Source organism: Phyllopteryx taeniolatus, chromosome 1 (assembly GCF_024500385.1).
Source record: "Phyllopteryx taeniolatus isolate TA_2022b chromosome 1, UOR_Ptae_1.2, whole genome shotgun sequence".
NCBI lineage: Eukaryota > Metazoa > Chordata > Actinopteri > Syngnathiformes > Syngnathidae > Phyllopteryx > Phyllopteryx taeniolatus.
Genome location: NC_084502.1, coordinates 39,286,086 through 39,306,657, shown reverse-complemented (window position 1 = coordinate 39,306,657; position 20,572 = coordinate 39,286,086). Strand labels below are relative to the sequence as shown.

The following is a 20,572-nucleotide window of genomic DNA, read 5'->3' as shown; positions in this document are numbered from 1 at the left end:
CGAAGATAGCTCGGATAGGCTCCAGCACCCCCGCGACCCTCATGAGGATAAACAGTATGGAGAATGGATGGATTATTATTTGCAGGGTATTTAAGTAATACCTAAGGAAATAGCATGTTTTCAGCATTGTGAGACAAGCCAGTACCGGTAATGTATTCGTCAAACCCCATTCTTTTATTGTGTCTTCAAACAAGTTCACTACATTGCTTCCTCCTTGTGTAGCTTCTGTCTAGGGGGCTTTAGTCGACAAAACATTTGACACAAATTCGCACTCGTTAGAAATGAAATTAGAAGTGATAGTTACATACGTAGGGTTCAGTCGCTCTTTCTGTCGACTTCAATGACTCCAACACGGCTGTCTTAACACCATGTGCAGTTCCGGGATGGCAACCTCTGACATGTTTTCGCGTTGGAATTACGTATTGTGGTTGGAGTGTCTTTTATCCATTTCTGTGTTCTGGATTTACATGGGAATCCAAAATGACCCCAAACGTCAGACTTAAAAGTATAAGTCTCTCGCTTCACGCTGCTGCAACCGCTGTTTGCTTGAGTTGCCCTTGTGTTTGGCTTCCATCCATACAACGCCGCGCCTCACAGTGGCCAGGAGGTGAATAGAGGCTGAATCAATATTGAATCGCAGGAAGAAAATTGCAATGCATTGCTGAATCAATATTTTTACCCATCCTTAATTACAGGTGCTTTAAGATGTCCGACTGGACTTGCTCGTCCTCTGCAGTATATTGTCACCTGTGACCTATTACTTTGATTACAATGATCGCAAAGACCTCTACTTTGAAAAAATGTAATCTTCCCATTCCTGTTTTGATGCAAAACACATTGTCCAAATAGTCTGTCGTACTGTAGGCTACCTATTTAACCAGATACAGATGCTGTAAACGTGAGTGTCCACATATCACCGCTTAAGATAATGTGTTTGATTACACTTCTCAGAATAAGAATCGGAATCAGAATAATCTTTATTTGCCAAGTATGTCCAAAAAACACACAAGGAATTTGTATCTGGTAACTGGAGCCGCTCTAGTACGACAACAGACAGTCAATTGACAGAGAACACTTTTGAGACATAAAGACATTGAGAAAAACAGTCACTGAGCAATAAAGGGTTGCTAGTTATCTGGAAATGCCGGTACATTATTTATTTATTTATTTATTCTTTTTTTTGGGGGGGACAATTGCGGAAAAAGATGCAGAGTCCTCTCGCACTAAGAGCAGTTCGAATGACTAATATTGCAATAGTCCAGTGCAATGACCATTGTGCAAAGGGCCCCGAGACTTCAAGAGAGTAATACGATAGTCTGGGACAATGTTGATTGTGCAAATGATGCAGATACTCCTCAGTCAGTATGCAAATGGGGCAGTTGCTACTCTGGCATGAGTGGCCAGTATTGGTCAACAACAGATATGCAAATAGTGCAGCGTGGTGAGACTACTATAGTGAGTGCACGAGTAATATATAATTGGCCCGACAGAAATGTGACAACAAACCCAAGACAAAAAGACAAAAAATTGCCAGCATGTTGCAATGGAATTGTAGGTTAGGTGTTTAAGAAGTTGATTGCAAGAGGGAAAAAGCTGTTGGAATGTCTGCTAGTTCTAGTTTGCATTGATTGGTAGCGCCTACCTGAGGGAAGGAGCTGGAAGAGCTGGTGACCGGGATGTGGGGGGTCCGAGAATATTTTGCACGCTCTTGACTTAGTTCTGGCAGCGTGGAAGTCCTCAAGGGTGGGTAGGGGGGTACCAACAATCCTTTCAGCAGTTTTGATTGTCCGTTGCAGTTTGTCCTTTTTTGTAGCAGCACCAAACCAGACTTTGATGGACAAACACAGGACTGATTCGATGACCCCTGTGTAGAACTGCCTCAGCAGCTCCTGTGGCAGGCCGTGCTTTCTCAGAAGCCGCAGGAAGTATATCCTCTGCTGGGCCTTTTTGAGGACGGAGTTGATGTTGGTCACCCACTTCAGGTCCTGAGAGATTGTAATTCCCAGGAACTTGAAGGTCTCGACGGTTGACACAAGGCAGCTGGACAGCGTGAGGGGCAGCTTTGGCAAAGGATGCCTCCTGAAGTCCACCATCATCTCGACGGTCTTGAGCGTGTTCAGCTCCAGGTTCTGTCGGCCACACCACAGCTCCAGCCGCTCCACTTCCTGTCGATATGCAGACTCGTCACCGTCCTTGATGAGGCCGATGACAGTGGTGTCATCTGCAAACTTCAGGAGTTTGACAGCCGGGTGCGTTGAGGTGCAGTCGTTCGTGTAAAGATAGAAGAGCAGCGGAGAGAGGACACAACCTTGGGGCGCCCCAGTGCTGATGCTGCGTGTGGATAAGGTGGTCTCTCCCAGTCTCACCTGCTGTGTCCTGCCCGTCAGGAAGCTGTAAATCCACTGGCAGATGGCAGGTGGGACGCTGAGCTGGAGAAGCTTGGAGGAAAGGAGTTCAGGGATGATGGTGTTGAACGCTTAGTTGAAGTCCACGAACAGGATCCTCGCGTAGGTCCCTGCACTGTTGAGGTGTTCTAAGATGAAGTGCAGTCCCATGTTGACTGCATCATCCGCAGACCTGTTTGCTCGGTAGGCAAACTGCAGGGGGTCCAGCAGGGGGCCTGTGACGCTCTTGAGGTGGTCCAGCATGAGGCGTTCAAAGGACTTCATGACCACAGATGTCAAGGCAACAGGCCTGTAGTCATTTAGACCCGAGATTGCAGGTTTCTCCGGCAAAGTATCCATTTACTGTAACTGCTAGACATGCATTACTCCCATAACTCCTATTCTCAACTCAAGTCAAGTCAAAACTGCAAAGAAGCAAAAACTCATATTGGAAGTCAGCGGAGATAGGCTTCATCTTACCCTGAATAGGATCTGCGCTATAAAATGGATTGAAGTAAATCCAACGATAATTGTATTAATTTATTGTCTACTGCTTAACTTGTTCATGGTCATTGGTCAGCTGGACCGTATCACATACCTGACGTTTGGCGTAAGGCGGTGCACAACGTGGACTGTTTTCCAGTCAATGATCAGGCTCATATAGACAAACACCCATTTATACTCACATTTACACCTATGACACAATTCTTCCATTATCCTACCACGCATGTTTTGGGATTTTGGAGAAAACCCACGCAAGGAGTTCAGGGTGTACCCCGCCTTCCGCCCGAAGATAGCTGGGATAGGCTCCGGCAGCCCGCGATCCTAATGAGGATAAGTGGCTCAGATAATGGATGATAAAGAAAATGGATGGATGGATGGATGTTTGTACACCATTTTGAGGTTCGGGGTTCAAATCTCCGCTACGGCTTTCTTGTGTGGAATATTCACGTTCACGTTCTCCCTGTGCTTGAAACTCAGGTTTCCTTCTACATTTCAAAAACATACGTTAGGAGAAGTGAAGCTTCTTAAATGTCCATAGGTGTGAATGTGAGCGGAAATGGGTGTTTTTTTCTCTATGTGGCCTGCGATTGGATATCGACCAGTCCATAGTATATCCTCCCTCTTGCCCAAAGTCAGCTGGGATTGACTCCAGCCCACCCATGTCCCTAATGAGGACAAGCAATATCAAAAATGCATAGATAGATGATTATCTCCAGTATTTTATCCAAAGAACATATGTTGTGTTTTACATTGACAAATATGTGTTTCTTCATCAGGAACCTATGTAATGCACCTATCTGCCTTTGATGCTGATGACAACACAACGGCCAATGGAATGGTGCGCTATCGAATATTGTCCCAGACGCCACACAGCCCCATCCCAAACATGTTCACCATCAATAGTGAGACTGGAGATATTGTGACCGTGGCACCTGGTCTCGATCGAGAGGTAGGTATTCTACCAGAAAAACCGTTGACTCAGAAGCTGAGTCAGTTGAAATGTTATATTTACTGTATCAACCTTTGACAATGAGGAGCTATGCTAAGCTAGTCCACCTTTTGTTGAGCGCAGTTCCACCTTGTTGCTCCTTTCCCATTCATTCCGACCAAGGAAGGGTGCCTTCGGAAATTCCCCCTGACGCCGTAACTTTACTCTCGACATGGGCGGCCCCAAATGTAGCATAGCAGCGCTGGAGTCAATTTCCGAACCCACCCCAAGCTGCTGAGACAGAAGCTAATGTGCCGTTGCAACATAGCTAGTTCCATAGACCTACCTGATGTTGAAATCTTCCACCATCCTTCAAGTCTGGCTCTTGGAACTAATTTTGTTTTATTGTTAAGTATGTCCCAAATGGCTATCATGTCGTATACTAAAGTTCAACGGTATGTCAAAATGTTCACACAATGCTTCACTAAGTGTGTAAATACAACAAACATAACATCACATTTACACCGGCATCACCCCAATGCAAAACAAGTGCCAGACAAAAGCAAGGAGCACACGTCCTACAAACTTTATTCAACTTATTTGAACATAATGATTCAAAAAGGCCAAAATAAATTGACGAGGCTGTTGCTGCTTTTATTGCTGTCGACATGTGACCCAATTCTGTAGAGGACAATGCCGAGTTTCATAATATGATGCGGAGTGGACACTTGAGCCCCGTTGTAACTGTTGCTCAAGTCTGACCTCAGACGGCTGGACATCGAGAGCTACGCAGAGCTACTTGACTGTTCGGGCACTATATGACTGCGGAATGGGAAATGAAAAGCAACATTCTTCAGACACGCCTCCTCAACAGTCACACCACTAATGATTTAACCGTAGGTCTGACAGAAGCTCTGGAGGATTGGAGGTTAGTCCGATCGATTGTGCGAGAGGTGCCTTGTTGTTCGTGGCAGCCTCCGTCCCAGCAAACACTGACCCGCAGGCTGTCATTGGCAGCTAGTGGACCTCCACTTTGCAAACCTGCATCCTGTCCGGTGGCGGCCACCACTGGGAAGGCCTACTAGCCGGCCCTCCGCGGGCTGCCACCACCGCTCACCCTTGAAGAGATATATATTCAATTAAATATAGGTCGAACATGATTTGCAAATCATTGTATTCTGTTTTTATTTATCAGAATCAGAATCAGAATCATCTTTATTTGCCAAGTATGTCCAAAACACACAAGGAATTTGTCTCCGGTAGTTGGAGCCGGGCGGCACGGTGGCCGACTGGTTAGAGCGTCAGCCTCACAGTTCTGAGGTGCGGGGTTCAATCCCCGTCCCCGCCTGTGTGGAGTTTGCATGTTCTCCCCGTGCCTGCGTGGGTTTTCTCCGGGCACTCCGGTTTCCTCCCACATCCCAAAAAACGTGCATTAATTGGAGACTCTAAATTGCCCGTAGGCATGACTGTGAGTGTGAATGGTTGTTAGTTTCTATGTGCCCTGCGATTGGCTGGCAACCAGTTCAGGGTGTACCCCGCCTCCTGCCCGATGACAGCTGGGATAGGCTCCAGCACGCCCGCGACCCTAGTGAGGAGAAGCGGCTCAGAAAATGGATGGATGGATAGTTGGAGCCGCTCTAGTACAACAGACAGTCAATTTACAGAACACTTTGGAGACATAAAGACATTGACAAAAAACAACAACAAACAACAATTGTGCAAAAAGATGCAGAGTCCTCTAGCACTTAGAGCAGTTCGAATGGCTAATATCGCAATATTATCCGGTGCAATGACCATTGTGCAAAGGGCACTGAGACTTCAAGGAGTGTATGCGGTTTAAAGTGACGAGTAGTGCGATAATCTGGGACAATGGTTGTGCAAATGTTACAGATACTCCTCAATCAATGTGCAAATGGAGCAGATGCTACTCTGGCATGAGTGGCCACTATATGCAAATAGTGCAGCACAGCGAGACAACTACAGTGAGTGCACGAGTAATACATAATTGGCCCCCGTCCCAACTTCATCGGAATTGGGGTTGTATATATATATATATACACACACAGTGGGTACGGAAAATATTCAGACCCCCTTAAATTTTTCAATCTTTGTTATATTGTAGCCATTTGCTAAAATCATTTAAGTTATTTTTTTTCCTCATTGATGTACACACAGCACCCCATATATATATATATATATATATATATATATATATATGTATATGTATATATATACATATATATACATATACATATACATATATATATATATATATATATATATATATATATATATATATATATATATATATATATATATATATATATACACACATACATATATATATATATATATGTGGCACGGTGGCCGACTGGTTAGAGCGTCAGCCTCACAGTTCTGAGGTGCGGGGTTCAATCCCCGTCCCCGCCTGTGTGGAGTTTGCATGTTCTCCCCGTGCCTGCGTGGGTTTTCTCCGGGCACTCCGGTTTCCTCCCACATCCCAAAAAACATGCATGAATTGGAGACTCTAAATTGCCCGTAGGCATGACTGTGAGTGCGAATGGTTGTTTGTTCCTATGTGCCCTGCGATTGGCTGGCAACCAGTTCAGGGTGTACCCCGCCTCATGCCCGATGACAGCTGGGATAGGCTCCAGCACGCCCGCGACCCTAGTGAGGAGAAGCGGCTCAGAAAATGGATGGATGGATGGATATATAAATATATATATATATACTCCGGTTTCCTCCCACATCCCAAAGACATGCATGGTAGGTTAATTGACAACTCTAAATTGCCCGTAGGTGTGACTGTGAGTGCGAAAAATGTGTGTATTCCTCATAAAATGCCTGTGATTTCTGAATGCCATTTTTAAAAGCTCTTAAAACTGAGAGTCTACACTTCAATCATGTTGATTGTTTAATTTCAAATCCATTGAGGAGGTCTGTAGAGGCAAAATCGTAAAAAATCTGAGGTTGCAAGTTCCTGGATCAACCCCAAAATGTAATGGTTCTTCCCTGGCAGGCTCTGCCACCACACAATCTTTTCTGTAAAATAAAGAATTTGACCATTAAAAAAACTGTACATTACTGGCAGCAGGGACACCAGTTATTTTCAGTCATTTTACAGTGCATTTACTGTTATTTGCTTTAAACAGCATAGTGCCATATTTTGGATCACAACATAGTCACTGTAATGTAACAACCACTTGGTCACGGCTGGCTGTCCAAAAAAGCTGCTGTTTTTGCTTTAAATTCCTATCAATCCCACAAATTCAAACAGGGTTTCTGGGCTTCTTATTCAAGACTGAATGGCATGTTAACCATGACAGCCAGTTAACATGGAAAAGTCCCGTTGTAGTTCTTCTGGTTGGAATGACGAGGAGGTTTTGCTGTACAAAGTAAAGATAGTCATGTCTTCTCAATCAAAAATGAGTAGCATGACAAGTTTGATGAATTACAAAATGCTGCCTCCAAAATGTAAACATAAGCCCTCAATCATCATCCGTGAGATGCTGCTGGAGTCTGGGCTTGTGAAGTGAGGATGGTGCCTACATCACTTGAGAGAAAATACAGGTTGACTGTGGCATCCACTGACCAAAGAGTCGGCGGTTTGTATACCGGCTTCGATGTCTGCTGTTGAAGTCCTATGGGGGGCACAAGTCAGTGCAAACTGTAGGCCGGTCCCAAGCCCGGTTAAATGCAGAGGGTTGCGTCAGGAAGGGCATCCGGCTTAAAACCTTGCCAAACAAATATGAGCGTTCATCCAAAGAATTCCATACCGGATCGGTCGTGGCCCGGGTTAACAACGTCCGCCACCGGCGCCGTCAACCTGCAGGGCGCTGTTGGAAATTCAGCTACTGTGGGTCGAAGTCGAAGTCAAAGAAGACTCTCATGGAAAAGGATGACGCGCTGTGGCGACCCCTAACGGGACAAGCCGAAAGGAAAAGAAGAAGATGTCTGCTGTTGAAGTGTCCTTGTTAAGACTGAACCCTAAATTGCCTCCAGGTCGACATTGTTAAATGAGAAAATGTTCTCAATTGCCTTATCTTGTTACACAAAAGAAAATATTAATTATTATACTGTTTTATACTGGGCGGCACGGTGGCCGACTGGTTAGAGCGTCAGCCTCACAGTTCTGAGGAAAAATACTGTAAAATACTGTTGTTAAATTTAGAGCTATTACATACAAAATGCTTTTTTATGCAGTTAAATTATAGTTATTTACTGTTATTGTTAAATGACCGATTAACTGTTACTTTACCTGCAAGGGATGACTATTTAACAGTATTTTACAATTCTTATAACATAGTGTAAAATAGTGTGTTAATCCACTGTTTTTACAGCTATTTGTTACACACACACACACACAAACCCACACATCTTTCTAATATGAATACTGTTCTTCTCCAGTCACCTTGCTTGTGGAGCTATAAAAGTTGTGACAAGACCCAAATGTGTTTATTTTGATATCTTGGACGTGGCGGTGACTTAGCTGCAAGACACATCCTCCTCCCTACCTGTCATCACTGACAGACCTATTAACGACACATCATGTTGCAGACGGCCACTCACGTTTCTGTGTCTCGTGCATGTGGGGTACAGATAGAGTGGAAATACTGGAGAAAGAATGCCCTTGCCCCCTGTCTGCCAAACAAAAACTCTAAACTCGATAAACAACACACTAGGGTCGATGATGAAAAAGAAGACGAAATGAACGACTGCGTATGGGAGGGTTTGGATGAAGTCAAATGTAAATTTGGGGTTAATTGTAGACATTGAAGACACGAAAGCAAGATGTGTCCACCAGGATGGGAGCGGGTATTATTTGGGTATTATTAATGCTCTGTATAGCTGCACTGTGGATACAGCTTGTCGGTACTTATGTGGTATTAAGCGCCTACCCTGATACACACATGAACACGCACGTGCGCACACACACGCATACACTAATACATTCACCCTGGTCAGGCATCTTCGACCACGTTAATGACGTCCTGAAAGGTGGCTTCCCACGCGCGCTGATCTTTAGCCTGCTCCACGACAATGTGCAGTCACTCGGGCCCGGTGAGATGCGCCAGTTATTGTGCCCCCTTACTTACGTAAAGTAGTAAAGCTTGATGGATTTACGGCTTTGCGAAAGCAATATTTTTTGGTATGAACACAGTCCTCGTGGAAGGCAACTAAATGTGGAAAATGTAAGGTTGATGCTCTTGACGAGGTCTTCTGCAGCTTGTCCTGTCGCCGTGATGATAGATCTGAGGTACTTGAAGCTATTGACTTCCTCCAGAATCGTCCCATGAATCAAGTACAAGCACACACACACACACACACACACACATACAGACAACACTATTCTGAAGTCCAAAGAAGTACAAGTATGTTCATTCAGTTGATGTGTTTCTCTTGTGAGTTAACTTTGCGGTTCAAACCTGATTCCCAAACAGTTTCCACCTTAATTGTACTATAATTTATATTAGAGGACTGTGGGCCACCAAGTGATCACTGATTACCTTTACGCTGATTGTACTGGCCCTATGTCCTCCACTATATCTTCTCTTTGCCTAGTGATGGTGCTGGCTGAAAAAGGAACTTTCTTCTTGTTAACTGCAGCCTCTCCTGGAAGTTCATGGCAAATGTCTTTAGCAGTGGGCTATGATGACAAAGGGCCAACTGATACCCTTCTTTAAGTGTATTTTAGATATTAAGTCATGGATGGCAGTGAATTTCCTCCACCTCAACCAAGAAAAAAAGAAGTTTTAGTTATTGGTCTTGAAGGCAAGAGAGAAACTGCTACCGAAACTACAAGATTTCACAGTGATTAAAGAGCCTGGGCATCATTTTTGACTGAGCTTAATTTTACTTCACACATCAAGAATGTTACCAAGATTTTTACCATCTTTTACCCCTTTCTCTCTCAGGCTAACACAGAGGTGCTGATGCATGCTTTAATCTCCTGTCATTTAAACTATTGCAATGCCCTGCTCTCTGGTCTTCCCAAAAAGAGCATCTCCTCTCTACAACTACTTCAAAATGCAGCTGCTTGTGTCCTGACAAAGACCAGAGGGCGGGAACACATTACACTGGTTTTAAGGTCACTGCATTGGCTCCCTGTGTGTTTTATGATCAATTTTAAGGTTATTTTACTAGTTTTAAATGTCCTAACGGTCTTGGCCCATCATATCTACAGTGGCTGATATGCTTTTATCATGTCAACCCTCGCTGGGTCCTGAGCTCCTCTGGCACTGGCCTTTTAATTATTTCTACGGCTAGAACCAAAACTTACAGAGAGGCTGCATTAAGTCATTCTGGGCCGTGCCTCTGGAACAGCCTGCCAGAGGGCATCAGCACCACAGAGACTGTTGATGCTTTTAAAAGGAGGCTCAAGACTCACCTGTTTGATTTAGCTTTTAACTGATTTCTTAATTATTTATTTAGAGTCACGTAATCATTCATTTATCTATTAATTATTTTTAGCCTACTTTATTGTATTTCTTGTTTTTTTTCAGTTTATTATTTCCTATTGTCTTTTAGTCTTTTTGCTTTTAAGTTCAACTCCAGAGTCTCCTCATGGGAGCCTCCACGCTGAGAGGTGTGTTCTGTCATCCTGCAGTTTCCCCAGACCTGGGCACTAGGGTGCTCTGCACAATGTGGAGAGTCCATCCCGGTCTACCTGGGTCATGGTGGTCTCTGTGGCTGCAGGCTGTGGCAAATCTCAGTGTGGATGGCTCCCAAAGATTGTCTTTCCTCACCTGGATCCTAAGTGCCTTGCCATGTCTCTAAACTAGTATGTGCGTGTGTTCGCGTGGGTGTGTTTTGCGTTTTCACGTGGGGTCAGGAGGGATGGGTTCGTGTATAGTTCTTGCTATTTTAATTGTCTGTTTTTGTCTCTGTTAAGCACTTTGTTTTGCATTTTAATGTGTGAAAAGTGCTGTATAAATGAACTTAATTTTTTATTTATATTTTTAGGCAGGATCAGTTTGTCACCAATAGCAAAGGGTTTCTTCAGTTGGCCAACTAGTATAATGCTCTTAGTGCACTTGCTTTTGCTTATGTGGTGGCCGTCCGTGATTTGTGCACATTCTCTTTTCAACATGTTTTCTTTCAGAAAACTCCAAAGGGTTTGTCTTTTAATGCTAGTTGCTTGGTCCGTATGTTCCGAAGTAGGCTAATTATGACTCCAAAACTACAATAATTTTCTTTATCTATATCTTATTTTCAAAAAGTTGGTATCATCGGAAAGCTTGGTAAACACAAAAACTGAGAACATACAATAATCATGTTAATAATTTTTAATTACCGCAATTTTTTGTGTATAATGCGCATTCCCCCCCCCCCAAAAAATTTTTTAAAAATCAATGGTGCGCATTATACATAGGTATAGTGGAAAATGAAAAAAAAACTTTCCCATTTTATAAATGTATGTCGCCATCTAGAGGTTATGAAAAAGGGGTACAAGTTCATTTCAAAATGCCACCGCCACCTAGAGGTTATGAGAAAGGTGTACATTTTCATTCTAACATGCCAGCGTCACCAAGGGGCTATGAAAAAGGTGTCGCCTAGACTTTCATTCCAATATGACAGGGGTACGTATGACTGCATAATATGTACAGTTGTGCTCATAAGTTTACATACCCAGAATTTGTGGAATATTGTTTTATTTTTTTTAATACGACTGATGACTGAACAACAACCATCATTAATTTCTTTATGGTTATGTTTTGTTTGATGATAATGCTTCTCTGAAATGCTTGACAGTTAAATTTGAATCCTATTAAAATAAAACTAAATGGGTTTTGCCTGGCTCTTCATGTTTTCTTTGAAGAATTGTACCCATCTTACAAATTCTTCCTGGGTAATCAAACATATAAGCACAACTGTGTGTTTTCTCATTTAGTAAATAAAAGTAGGGCTGTGAATTTCAAAATAAGAGCGAGTAAATAAAAACAAAGTATTACGTGGTCAAATAAAGTGCTTAACATAAGAATAATTCTTTAAAAAAACCTACCAAAATACAGATAATACTGCATGTTTTGATCATATGGGTAGAAGCAAAATCATGTAAAAATGCATTATACATCGGTAGAAGGGTTTTCCAGAATGTTGAGGTCAAGTTTGGCGTTGCGTATTATACATGCGTGCGCATTATACACGAGAAATTATGGTAATTCCTAAATTTGAGAATGTGGCACCAAACATGCATATTGCCCACAAAAAATAAATAATTTAAGAGCTAAGAATGAACAAATACTGCATATGTTGTTAAAATACATAGTAAGAAACAAATATAGCATAGCAAAGAGGCATTTGTAGTTGATAAAAGTCATGAAATTCGCATTGGAAGCGACGGAAAATATATGTGCCATATGCTGATCGGAGTATATCACAACCACGCCAGTGGCAGTGTGTGTCTGAATCGATCAATTTAAATCACATTTGTACATTCAGAATCAGAGAAAAATATATACAATCAATCAGTTTATCGTAGGTATCAGAAAGAATACTGAAGCCTAGGAAAAACTAGGACATGCGAGCGGAGCGCTCGCATTTGCTGCTTGTTAAGTTACGTCTACTGCACGCAGTCAGTTGTAGCGGGGGGCACACATCAATGTCTAAGGCCTACACATTAAGGCCTCCAGTATAAGTTTTTTTTTTTTTTCTATAAATGACTGGAGTTGCGGCACGGTGGCCGACTGGTTAGAGCGTCAGCCTCACAGTTCTGAGGTGCGGGGTTCAATCCCCGTCCCCGCCTGTGTGGAGTTTGCATGTTCTCCCCGTGCCTGCGTGGGTTTTCTCCGGGCACTCCGGTTTCCTCCCACATCCCAAAAAACATGCATTAATTGGAGACTCTAAATTGCCCGTAGGCATGACTGTGAGTGCGAATGGTTGTTTGTTTCGATGTGCCCTGCGATTGGCTGGCAACCAGTTCAGGGTGTACCCCGCCTCCTGCCCGATGACAGCTGGGATAGGCTCCAGCACGCCCGCGACCCTAGTGAGGAGAAGCGGCTCAGAAAATGGATGGATGGATGGATGACTGGAGTTCCAACATGTGCATCTTGGGTAAAAGATGTGTGTTTGACTTCTTTTCGAAAGCTGATCCTGCATTCTTTGTGCGTACGCATGGTCTAAGAGGTTCTAAATTTGTTTGCAAAGTACGAACAAAAACAAGTTTTGAACATTTTGATGAATCACAAATTTGTGCGTCAAACGTGCGTACGCACGATTTAAGCACAAATTTCTGCGTACACTTGCATGTTTAATGAATAAGGTCAATTGTCTCTTAAATACAGCATTTTTTTAAAGTTGTAGGCTCTTCTTCTTTCGTCTCATTGGCTTTTTATTCATTTTTTCTCACTTGTGGACTTACACTTTTTTCCCCCATTACGTGACCGACATGAGCATTTTGACAAAGGCAAAGGTGAACGCGCCTTATTTTCAAAATAAAACTTAGTTGGACTCAAAATAAGACTCAGTTGAGCTGTATGGCTTTTTTTGTTGTTGTTGTTGTTCAGTCTCTGAGTGATGGTTGGGGATAGATGGATGGTTGCTTTCAAATTGAGCTTTGACCTCAGATCTTTTTAAAATCTGTAGTGTTCACTGTTCTGCATTTATTTTCATGTGAAATGTTGAAAAAGACAAAAATCACTGGACATTGTGAATCAAACAGAGGTGACAAGGAACAATAATTATTTTGAGTCCAACTTCCTCAGCCATCTGGCGTTGGACATGGATACAAATCAGTGAAGTTCTTCTTTAGATTAGGACAATATTCCCTAAAAGCTTTACTAAAATTAGTTGAGAATCAAGACCTCAAAATGTTGGTCACCTTCACTTTGGAAGAGCCACTGTAACCTTTCGGTAGTAACTCCATCCATCCATCCATTTTCTGAGCCGCTTCTCCTCACTAGGGTCGCGGGCGTGCTGGAGCCTATCCCAGCTGTCATCGGGCAGGAGGCGGGGTACACCCTGAAATGGTTGCCACCCAATCGCAGGGCACATAGGAACAAACAACCATTCGCACTTACAGTCATGCCTACGGGCAATTTAGAGTCTCCAATTCATGCATGTTTTTGGGATGTGGGAGGAAACCGGAGTACCCGGAGAAAACCCACACAGGCACGGGGAGAACATGCAAACTCCACACAGGCGGGGCCGGGGATTGAACCTGGGTCCTCAGAACTGTGAGGCTGACGCTCTAACCAGTCGCCCACCGTGCCGCCGGTAGTAACTCACTTTAAATAAACTTTCAAATTTGAAAGTGATGGTAATCCACCTGATAAGCACAGCTGCACACAATATATGTGCATGAAAGTCATTTCAAATATATGTTTATTAGCAGGTGCTTGGTTGAAAATACACATACATTTTTTTTTAATACTTATGCATGCACTTAGAATTTATTTGTTATATGAACACAAACCTGTTTTTCTTCCTCCAGCGAGCAGACGAGAATTCTCCTAACCTTCAGGGGCACAATACAGAAGCTTCACAGCATACCACAGTGTTATACTGGTCCAGTTATAGTCAACACTTTGGCCCTTTGAAACCGTGAAACTTTCTGTGCTTCCTTTTCCCCTTTCTCCAGTTTCCATGTTCGGGATGCTAGACTCAATAAAACAAAAACAAAACAAAGAAAAAACAATAAAAGAAAAAGCATGGGCTTCTATTTTTGGTAATCCCTTTTCCCTGTGCTTCAACTTTATCCCCAACTGTTTCTTATACCCTCCACTTCTGTGTTCTTCCCGTCTGAAATGTATTTTTCTGCTTTCCACACTCCCACACTGAATCTCTTCTAAAGGTCTCTATTGGTCTGCTGTGGACCTTTAAAAGCATGTTGACAGTAATAGACCACAGTCCTCCAGAGATGGCTGGGGTTACTGCAGTGTTGCTGCAATGCTGAGAGGTTCAGAGGGGCTCTACATAATAACTCCCTTGTCTAATTAGCATGAGCGCTGTGTACATGCCGTTCGTTGGCTGATGGGACAATCAAGCACACGTCACCTCTAAACAAGACTTGCAAAAAGAGAGATGTGTGTCTGTGGCTTTGTGTGTGTGTGCAAGTTTGTGAGTGGTGTGTTTGTGCATGCGAGTTAATGAGGGTGTGCGTGTAAAGTTCAGCATCTTGTCGAGCATCAAGAGTAGATCCGAAAGAAGCTTTCTAACCCTCCTGATGTGGCATCATGCCCTAATTGGTACATTTACTCCGTAATTAGCAGGTTAGGGAGAGACGGGAAAAGTAATTTGGAATCTCAGTGACAAGACGTATTACCCGGACAGTCGGCTGTGAGGCTCCATCCTTCCTGCAGCCCATTAACTGCACCATGGGACAGTAGGAAAGACAGAGGGGAGGAGAGGGTGGGATAGATGAAGAAAGGTTGACAAGGGAGGGGGCTGCACACGCAGACGCTCACAAATACGCCCAAATACAAAACTACAAAAGCCACATTTTTCATCTTACAGTTAAGTGACGTTGTGTCATTCAAGATGTGAAATAACATTTATCATTCCTAATTCTATTGCTCCACAGATCGGCTATTAATCTTCGTCTGCTTTATCGTTGTCTCCACATCTGTCCATCAGTGACACTGAATTTGGCGATGTCTTTGACAGCAATATTGCGAGAAGATCGCACTGAGATGGCATGAAGCCAAGCTTAGGAAGGGTACCGTGCAGTCAAACGAAAGGCCTGTGATTCTGAGTTTTAAATATGGGCAATTTGCCTGGTAAAATAACACACAAAACTGATTCTGTTGGCATCTTTTTTTAACCTACTGTAAAACTGAACATTAAGTACACTGTTTTCCTTGTTTTTACCTTCACAGAAAGTGTCCCAGTATACTATAATTGTTCAAGCCACGGACATGGAGGGCAACCTGAATTTTGGTCTCTCCAACACGGCCACCGCCATCATCACTGTCACCGACATAAACGACAATCCCCCCATGCTGACCTCCAGAACGGTGAGTGGCTGCAAATGCAGGAATGGAGAAGTGGTCCTTGAGTGTCAAACAGCATAATGAACCCAGGTACAGACTGCCATTTAAGAGCTCATCATGAATGGGACATGAACAGTTTTAACACCCACAAGAAAATTATCACAAAGTTTTGGGTGCATAGAACCTATTTTTTTGAGAATGAGAGCGGAAAGCACAGGGCAGATGGCCTGGAGAATAACAATGGCAAGAGTAGCTGAATGAGAAAACGAGGAAGACAGTTACTGTAGTGGCATAAGTGGAACAAGTGCTACTTCCTCATTTCCTTGAAGAATGCACACCCGCACACACACACAAGGAAATGACTAATCCATCTCATCATTTTTTATCATTGTAAACCTGAAGCCACAAACAATGTTAGTGATTGGTGTCAGAATAGTAATATTTAGAATAATCATTACATTAGACAAGGTCATTATCAGGTGAGAGGTCAAAATTAAGTCTAAAGTAATGTCAGTGTTGTAAAATATCATATCATGTCAAAAGTACTGGTATTTAGTACTAAAGTAAAAGTAATGATACTGCAAAAAAAAAATACTCTGGTAAATGTAATGAAGCCACTCAAGTAAAAGTACAAAACTACACACTCATAAATGTACTGAAGTAAAAAATTTTTTTTTATTAATTAATTAATTAATACCGATTTTTGTATCTCTCCAGATGATTGGCCTGCTTTCTCATGTGAATAAAACAGGCAGTCTTAAATAAAAAGACAATATTTATTTGTACTATTAAAATAAAGTACCGTATTTTCGCGACCATAGGCGCAGTCTCAGGTACGGGGTCTATTTCTGTATTTAACACATACATAAGGCGCACCGTATTATTGGGCGCAGGCATGGTAAAACATACACTAGCTTAAAACAAATGCCAGAAAAATAAATGCTCAAGTAAAGTACAAATACCTTATAAATCTACTTAAGTACAGTAACGAAGTACTTGTACTTGGTTATTTGACACCTTTAATCATATCAGCTTTGGGCGGGAGGGGTGATGGGAAGCAGGCGGAGTGTCGATTCAGCTGTACCTTCAATTACAGTATAATTATCAAGAAAAGTAGGAGATTTAGGGTTATTAAAAAGTGTCACACACTTTATCACGCTGTCTCTTGTTGTGCAATAATCAATATTTAGTGCTGCTTAATGTTAATTTCTCAGCAAGAGCTGGAAAGCGGAACCAATCATATGTGTTGATTTTGATCGGATGTTACAAGTGTTGAGTCAAAGACGAAAGATGATGCATTGCAGTCGACCAAGTCTGTCACTTGAGTGAAATCCTGCAGTGGAGTGAGCAATGGGCCTGTCTGGCTTATAAGGTGCTGAGCTTGGCGATATCAAGCAACTCTTTGAGGTGGTCACTAATGAGTTAGCAGCAGCATTTACCCCTGAGGCTGTTAAGACCCTCTAAAACTTAATGTTAGCATTTGTCAGACATATAAGAAAATATACAGATAAAAAGGGCAGCTGAAGATAAAAAAAATAAAAATAAAAAAAAATAAAAATTAAGACATGATAAGTTGAGAGTTGATGAATGATTTGGACGCCAATACATAAGATTGTGAGAGGTAAGTAATGATGAGCAAATGAAGAGTTGTTCCATTTAAGGAGCTATTTTTTCAGCAATGGTGGTAAAGCACAGACAGGGGCTGTTGTACAATCCCTAATCCCTAACACAGTGGTAAACATGCCCCTGTCCCAGCTCTTTTGGAATGTGTTGCAGGCATTAAATTCAAAATGAGTGAATATTTGCGCCCAAAAAAAACTAAGCTTATCAGTTTGAACATTAAATAGCTTGTCTTTGTAGTGTATTCCATTGAGTATAGGATTTGCAAATTATTGTATAGTTTTTTTTCTTCTACGGTTAATAAAATATTTGAATTGGAGTTTGTAAATTAGAGTTCCGTGTAAGGATACACCCCTCTCCCTGCATAAGGCATCTCCAGTGATGGTGGTGTATTGATGGTGGTGGCCAGTAAAAGATTATTACACTCTAGCTTTTAGTTTAAGTGTATTTCAATCATTGCCAAACAGCAAAGTTAGTGCTATCATGATTATTGATGATAACATTTAGTGGAGGTTAGTGAGCAGAACAATTTCTCCCAGTCATATCATAAATCATCCTTTTTAGAAGGTGGGTTTGCATTAAAGTCATTTTGTTTAGAAGCCACACCATTATGCAAATATTTAGTGTCTGCTGTAAACGCCACAGGTCTTACAAATCATCATTTCCCGATCTTTATTGAGCCAAATCACCCATTTTGCATGAGAAAAATCTCACAGCACACCACCAAACAAAAATTTTACAAAAAGTATAAATACTCAAATAATGATGATCTTGTCTCAGTTTGCTCTCAAATTAATTAGTGAAATCTGGTTCTGTTTCACTAGACACAAAGCTGATACACTCGCTGAAAGCCATGACTTATCCTGTTGTTGAAGAGCAACAGGTGGATACATAATGGATGCAATTTTAATTGTTCTGCCTGACACTATAAGTCGCTGTCATAGATTTACAAAGAATATGTTTTTAGTTAGGCTGGCACAGTGGGCGACTGGTTCGCACATCTGCCTCACAGTTCTGAGGACCGGGGTTCAAATCCCAGCCCCGCCTGTGTGGAGTTTGTATGTTCTCCCCGTGCCTGCATGAGTTTTCTCCGGGCACTCCGGTTTCCTCCCACATCCCAAAAATATGCATGTTAGGTTAATTGATGACTCTAAATTGCCCGTAGGTGTGACTGTGAGTGCGAATGGTTGTTTGTTTGTATGTGCCCTGCGATTGGCTGGCAACAAGTTCAGGGTGTACCCTGCCTCCTGCCCGATGACAGCTGGGATAGGCTCCAGCATGCCCGCGACCCTAGTGAGGAGAAGCGGCTCAGAGAATGGATGGATGGATGGATGTTTTTAGTTAGGCTGGCACGGTGGGAGACTGGTTCGCACATCTGCCTCACAGTTCTGAGGACCGGGGTTCAAATCCCGGCCCCGCCTGTGTGGAGTTTGCCTGTTCTCCCCGTCCCTGCGTGGGTTTTCTCCGGGCACTCTGGTTTCCTCCCACATCCCAAAAACATGCATGGTAGGTTAATTGTAGACTCTTAGTTGCCCGTAGGTGTGAATGTGAGTGCAAATGGTTGTTTATATGTGCCCTGCGATTGGCCACATTGGTTCAGTTGTACCCCGCCTCCTGCCCGATGATAGCTGGGATAGGCTCCAGCACTTGTGAGGTTAAGCGGCTCAGAGAATGGATGGATGGATGTTTTAAGGGAAACTGTTTATTCTCTCATGACACCCCACTGACAGCACCCCGGTTGGAAATCACTATTATAAAGTGTCCCCCACAAAGTTTGAGGACTTATATCTGTACTATTATATAGTACAATATTTCTCTTTTTTTGTTTGTTTGTTTGTTTTTTTTCAATTTTGCTGCTTGCATGGCAGCAGCCCCCCATTGGTGTATGAATGTGTGCGTGAATGGGTGAGCATTATGTGAGTTTTGGCACCGTGTTAGTGTAGTTAAAGTAATCCTAAGTGTAAAGTAATGTTAAGTGTAATCCTTTCTACCATTTTGCCATTTACCTTGAAGTGCACTACTGACAGGTTTATCACCAACAGTGGAGTGTCTTGGCAGGATTAACTTTTTTTGCATCATCCATCCATCCATTTTCTGAGCCGCTTCTCCTCACTAGGGTCGCGGGCGTGCTGGAGCCTATCCCAGCTGTCATCGGGCAGGAGGCGGGGTACACCCTGAACTGGTTGCCAGCCAATCGCAGGGCACATACAAACAAACAACCATTCGCACTCACATTCACACCTACAGGCAATTTAGAGTCTCCAATTAATGCATGTTTTCGGGATGTGGGAGGAAACCGGAGTGCCCGGAGAAAACCCACGCAGGCACGGGGAGAACATGCAAACTCCACACAGGCGGGGCCGGGGATTGAACCCGGATCCTCAGAACTGTGAGGCTGACAGTCTAACCAGTCGTCCACCGTGCCGCCTAGAGTAATTATTATTATAATAATAATTATTATTATAATAATAATTATTCTTATAGTTTTTAATTATGAGTCTTGTGAGGGAAGATATGATCAATTTGTGCAGCCATGTTAACTAGGTGACACTTTATCATACTAAGGACTTAGCGCTCCGACACGGCATTATGTCACTAAAGACAACTTGACCCTCAATTATTCAGTATTGGTTCCCTCACTTGGAAACTGGGTCTTTGATAGTAAGAGCAGTGGCAGATATTTCATCACATCTGAATGTTCAAGGCCACGGTTCTCAGAGGCTGTGAAACCAAATTATGAAAATGTTTTCTTTTTTTATTATTATTATTGAATTGGCACTCAGGAGTCCGTGAACAGGCGGCACGGTGGCCGACTGGTTAGAGCGTCAGCCTCACAGTTCTGAGGTGCGGGGTTCGATCCCCGTCCCCGCCTGTGTGGAGTTTGCATGTTCTCCCCGTGCCTGCGTGGGTTTTCTCCGGGCACTCCGGTTTCCTCCCACATCCCAAAAACATGCATTAATTGGAGACTCTAAATTGCCCGTAGGCATGACTGTGAGTGCGAATGGTTGTTTGTTTCGATGTGCCCTGCGATTGGCTGGCAACCAGTTCAGGGTGTACCCCGCCTCCTGCCCGATGACAGCTGGGATAGGCTCCAGCACGCCCGCGACCCTAGTGAGGAGAAGCGGCTCAGAAAATGGATGGATGGATGGAGTCCGTGAACAAAAAATGACTACGTGCATACTAATTGGTTCTCACTCAAGCCTACA

At 42.9% G+C, this 20,572-nt stretch overlaps 1 protein-coding gene across 3 annotated transcripts in view; it reads left to right on the top strand.

The window, feature by feature from the left end:
- The window catches only part of LOC133487774 (cadherin-4-like), a 342,915-nt gene that overhangs the window by 274,872 nt on the left and 47,471 nt on the right, over positions 1 to 20,572 (top strand). For all 3 annotated transcript variants that reach the window (XM_061794893.1, XM_061794884.1, XM_061794902.1), the window contains 2 exons: positions 3,665 to 3,837; positions 15,633 to 15,770. In XM_061794893.1, coding sequence (XP_061650877.1) covers positions 3,665 to 3,837; positions 15,633 to 15,770 — 311 coding nt within the window. The remainder of the gene's footprint in view (positions 1 to 3,664; positions 3,838 to 15,632; positions 15,771 to 20,572) is intronic.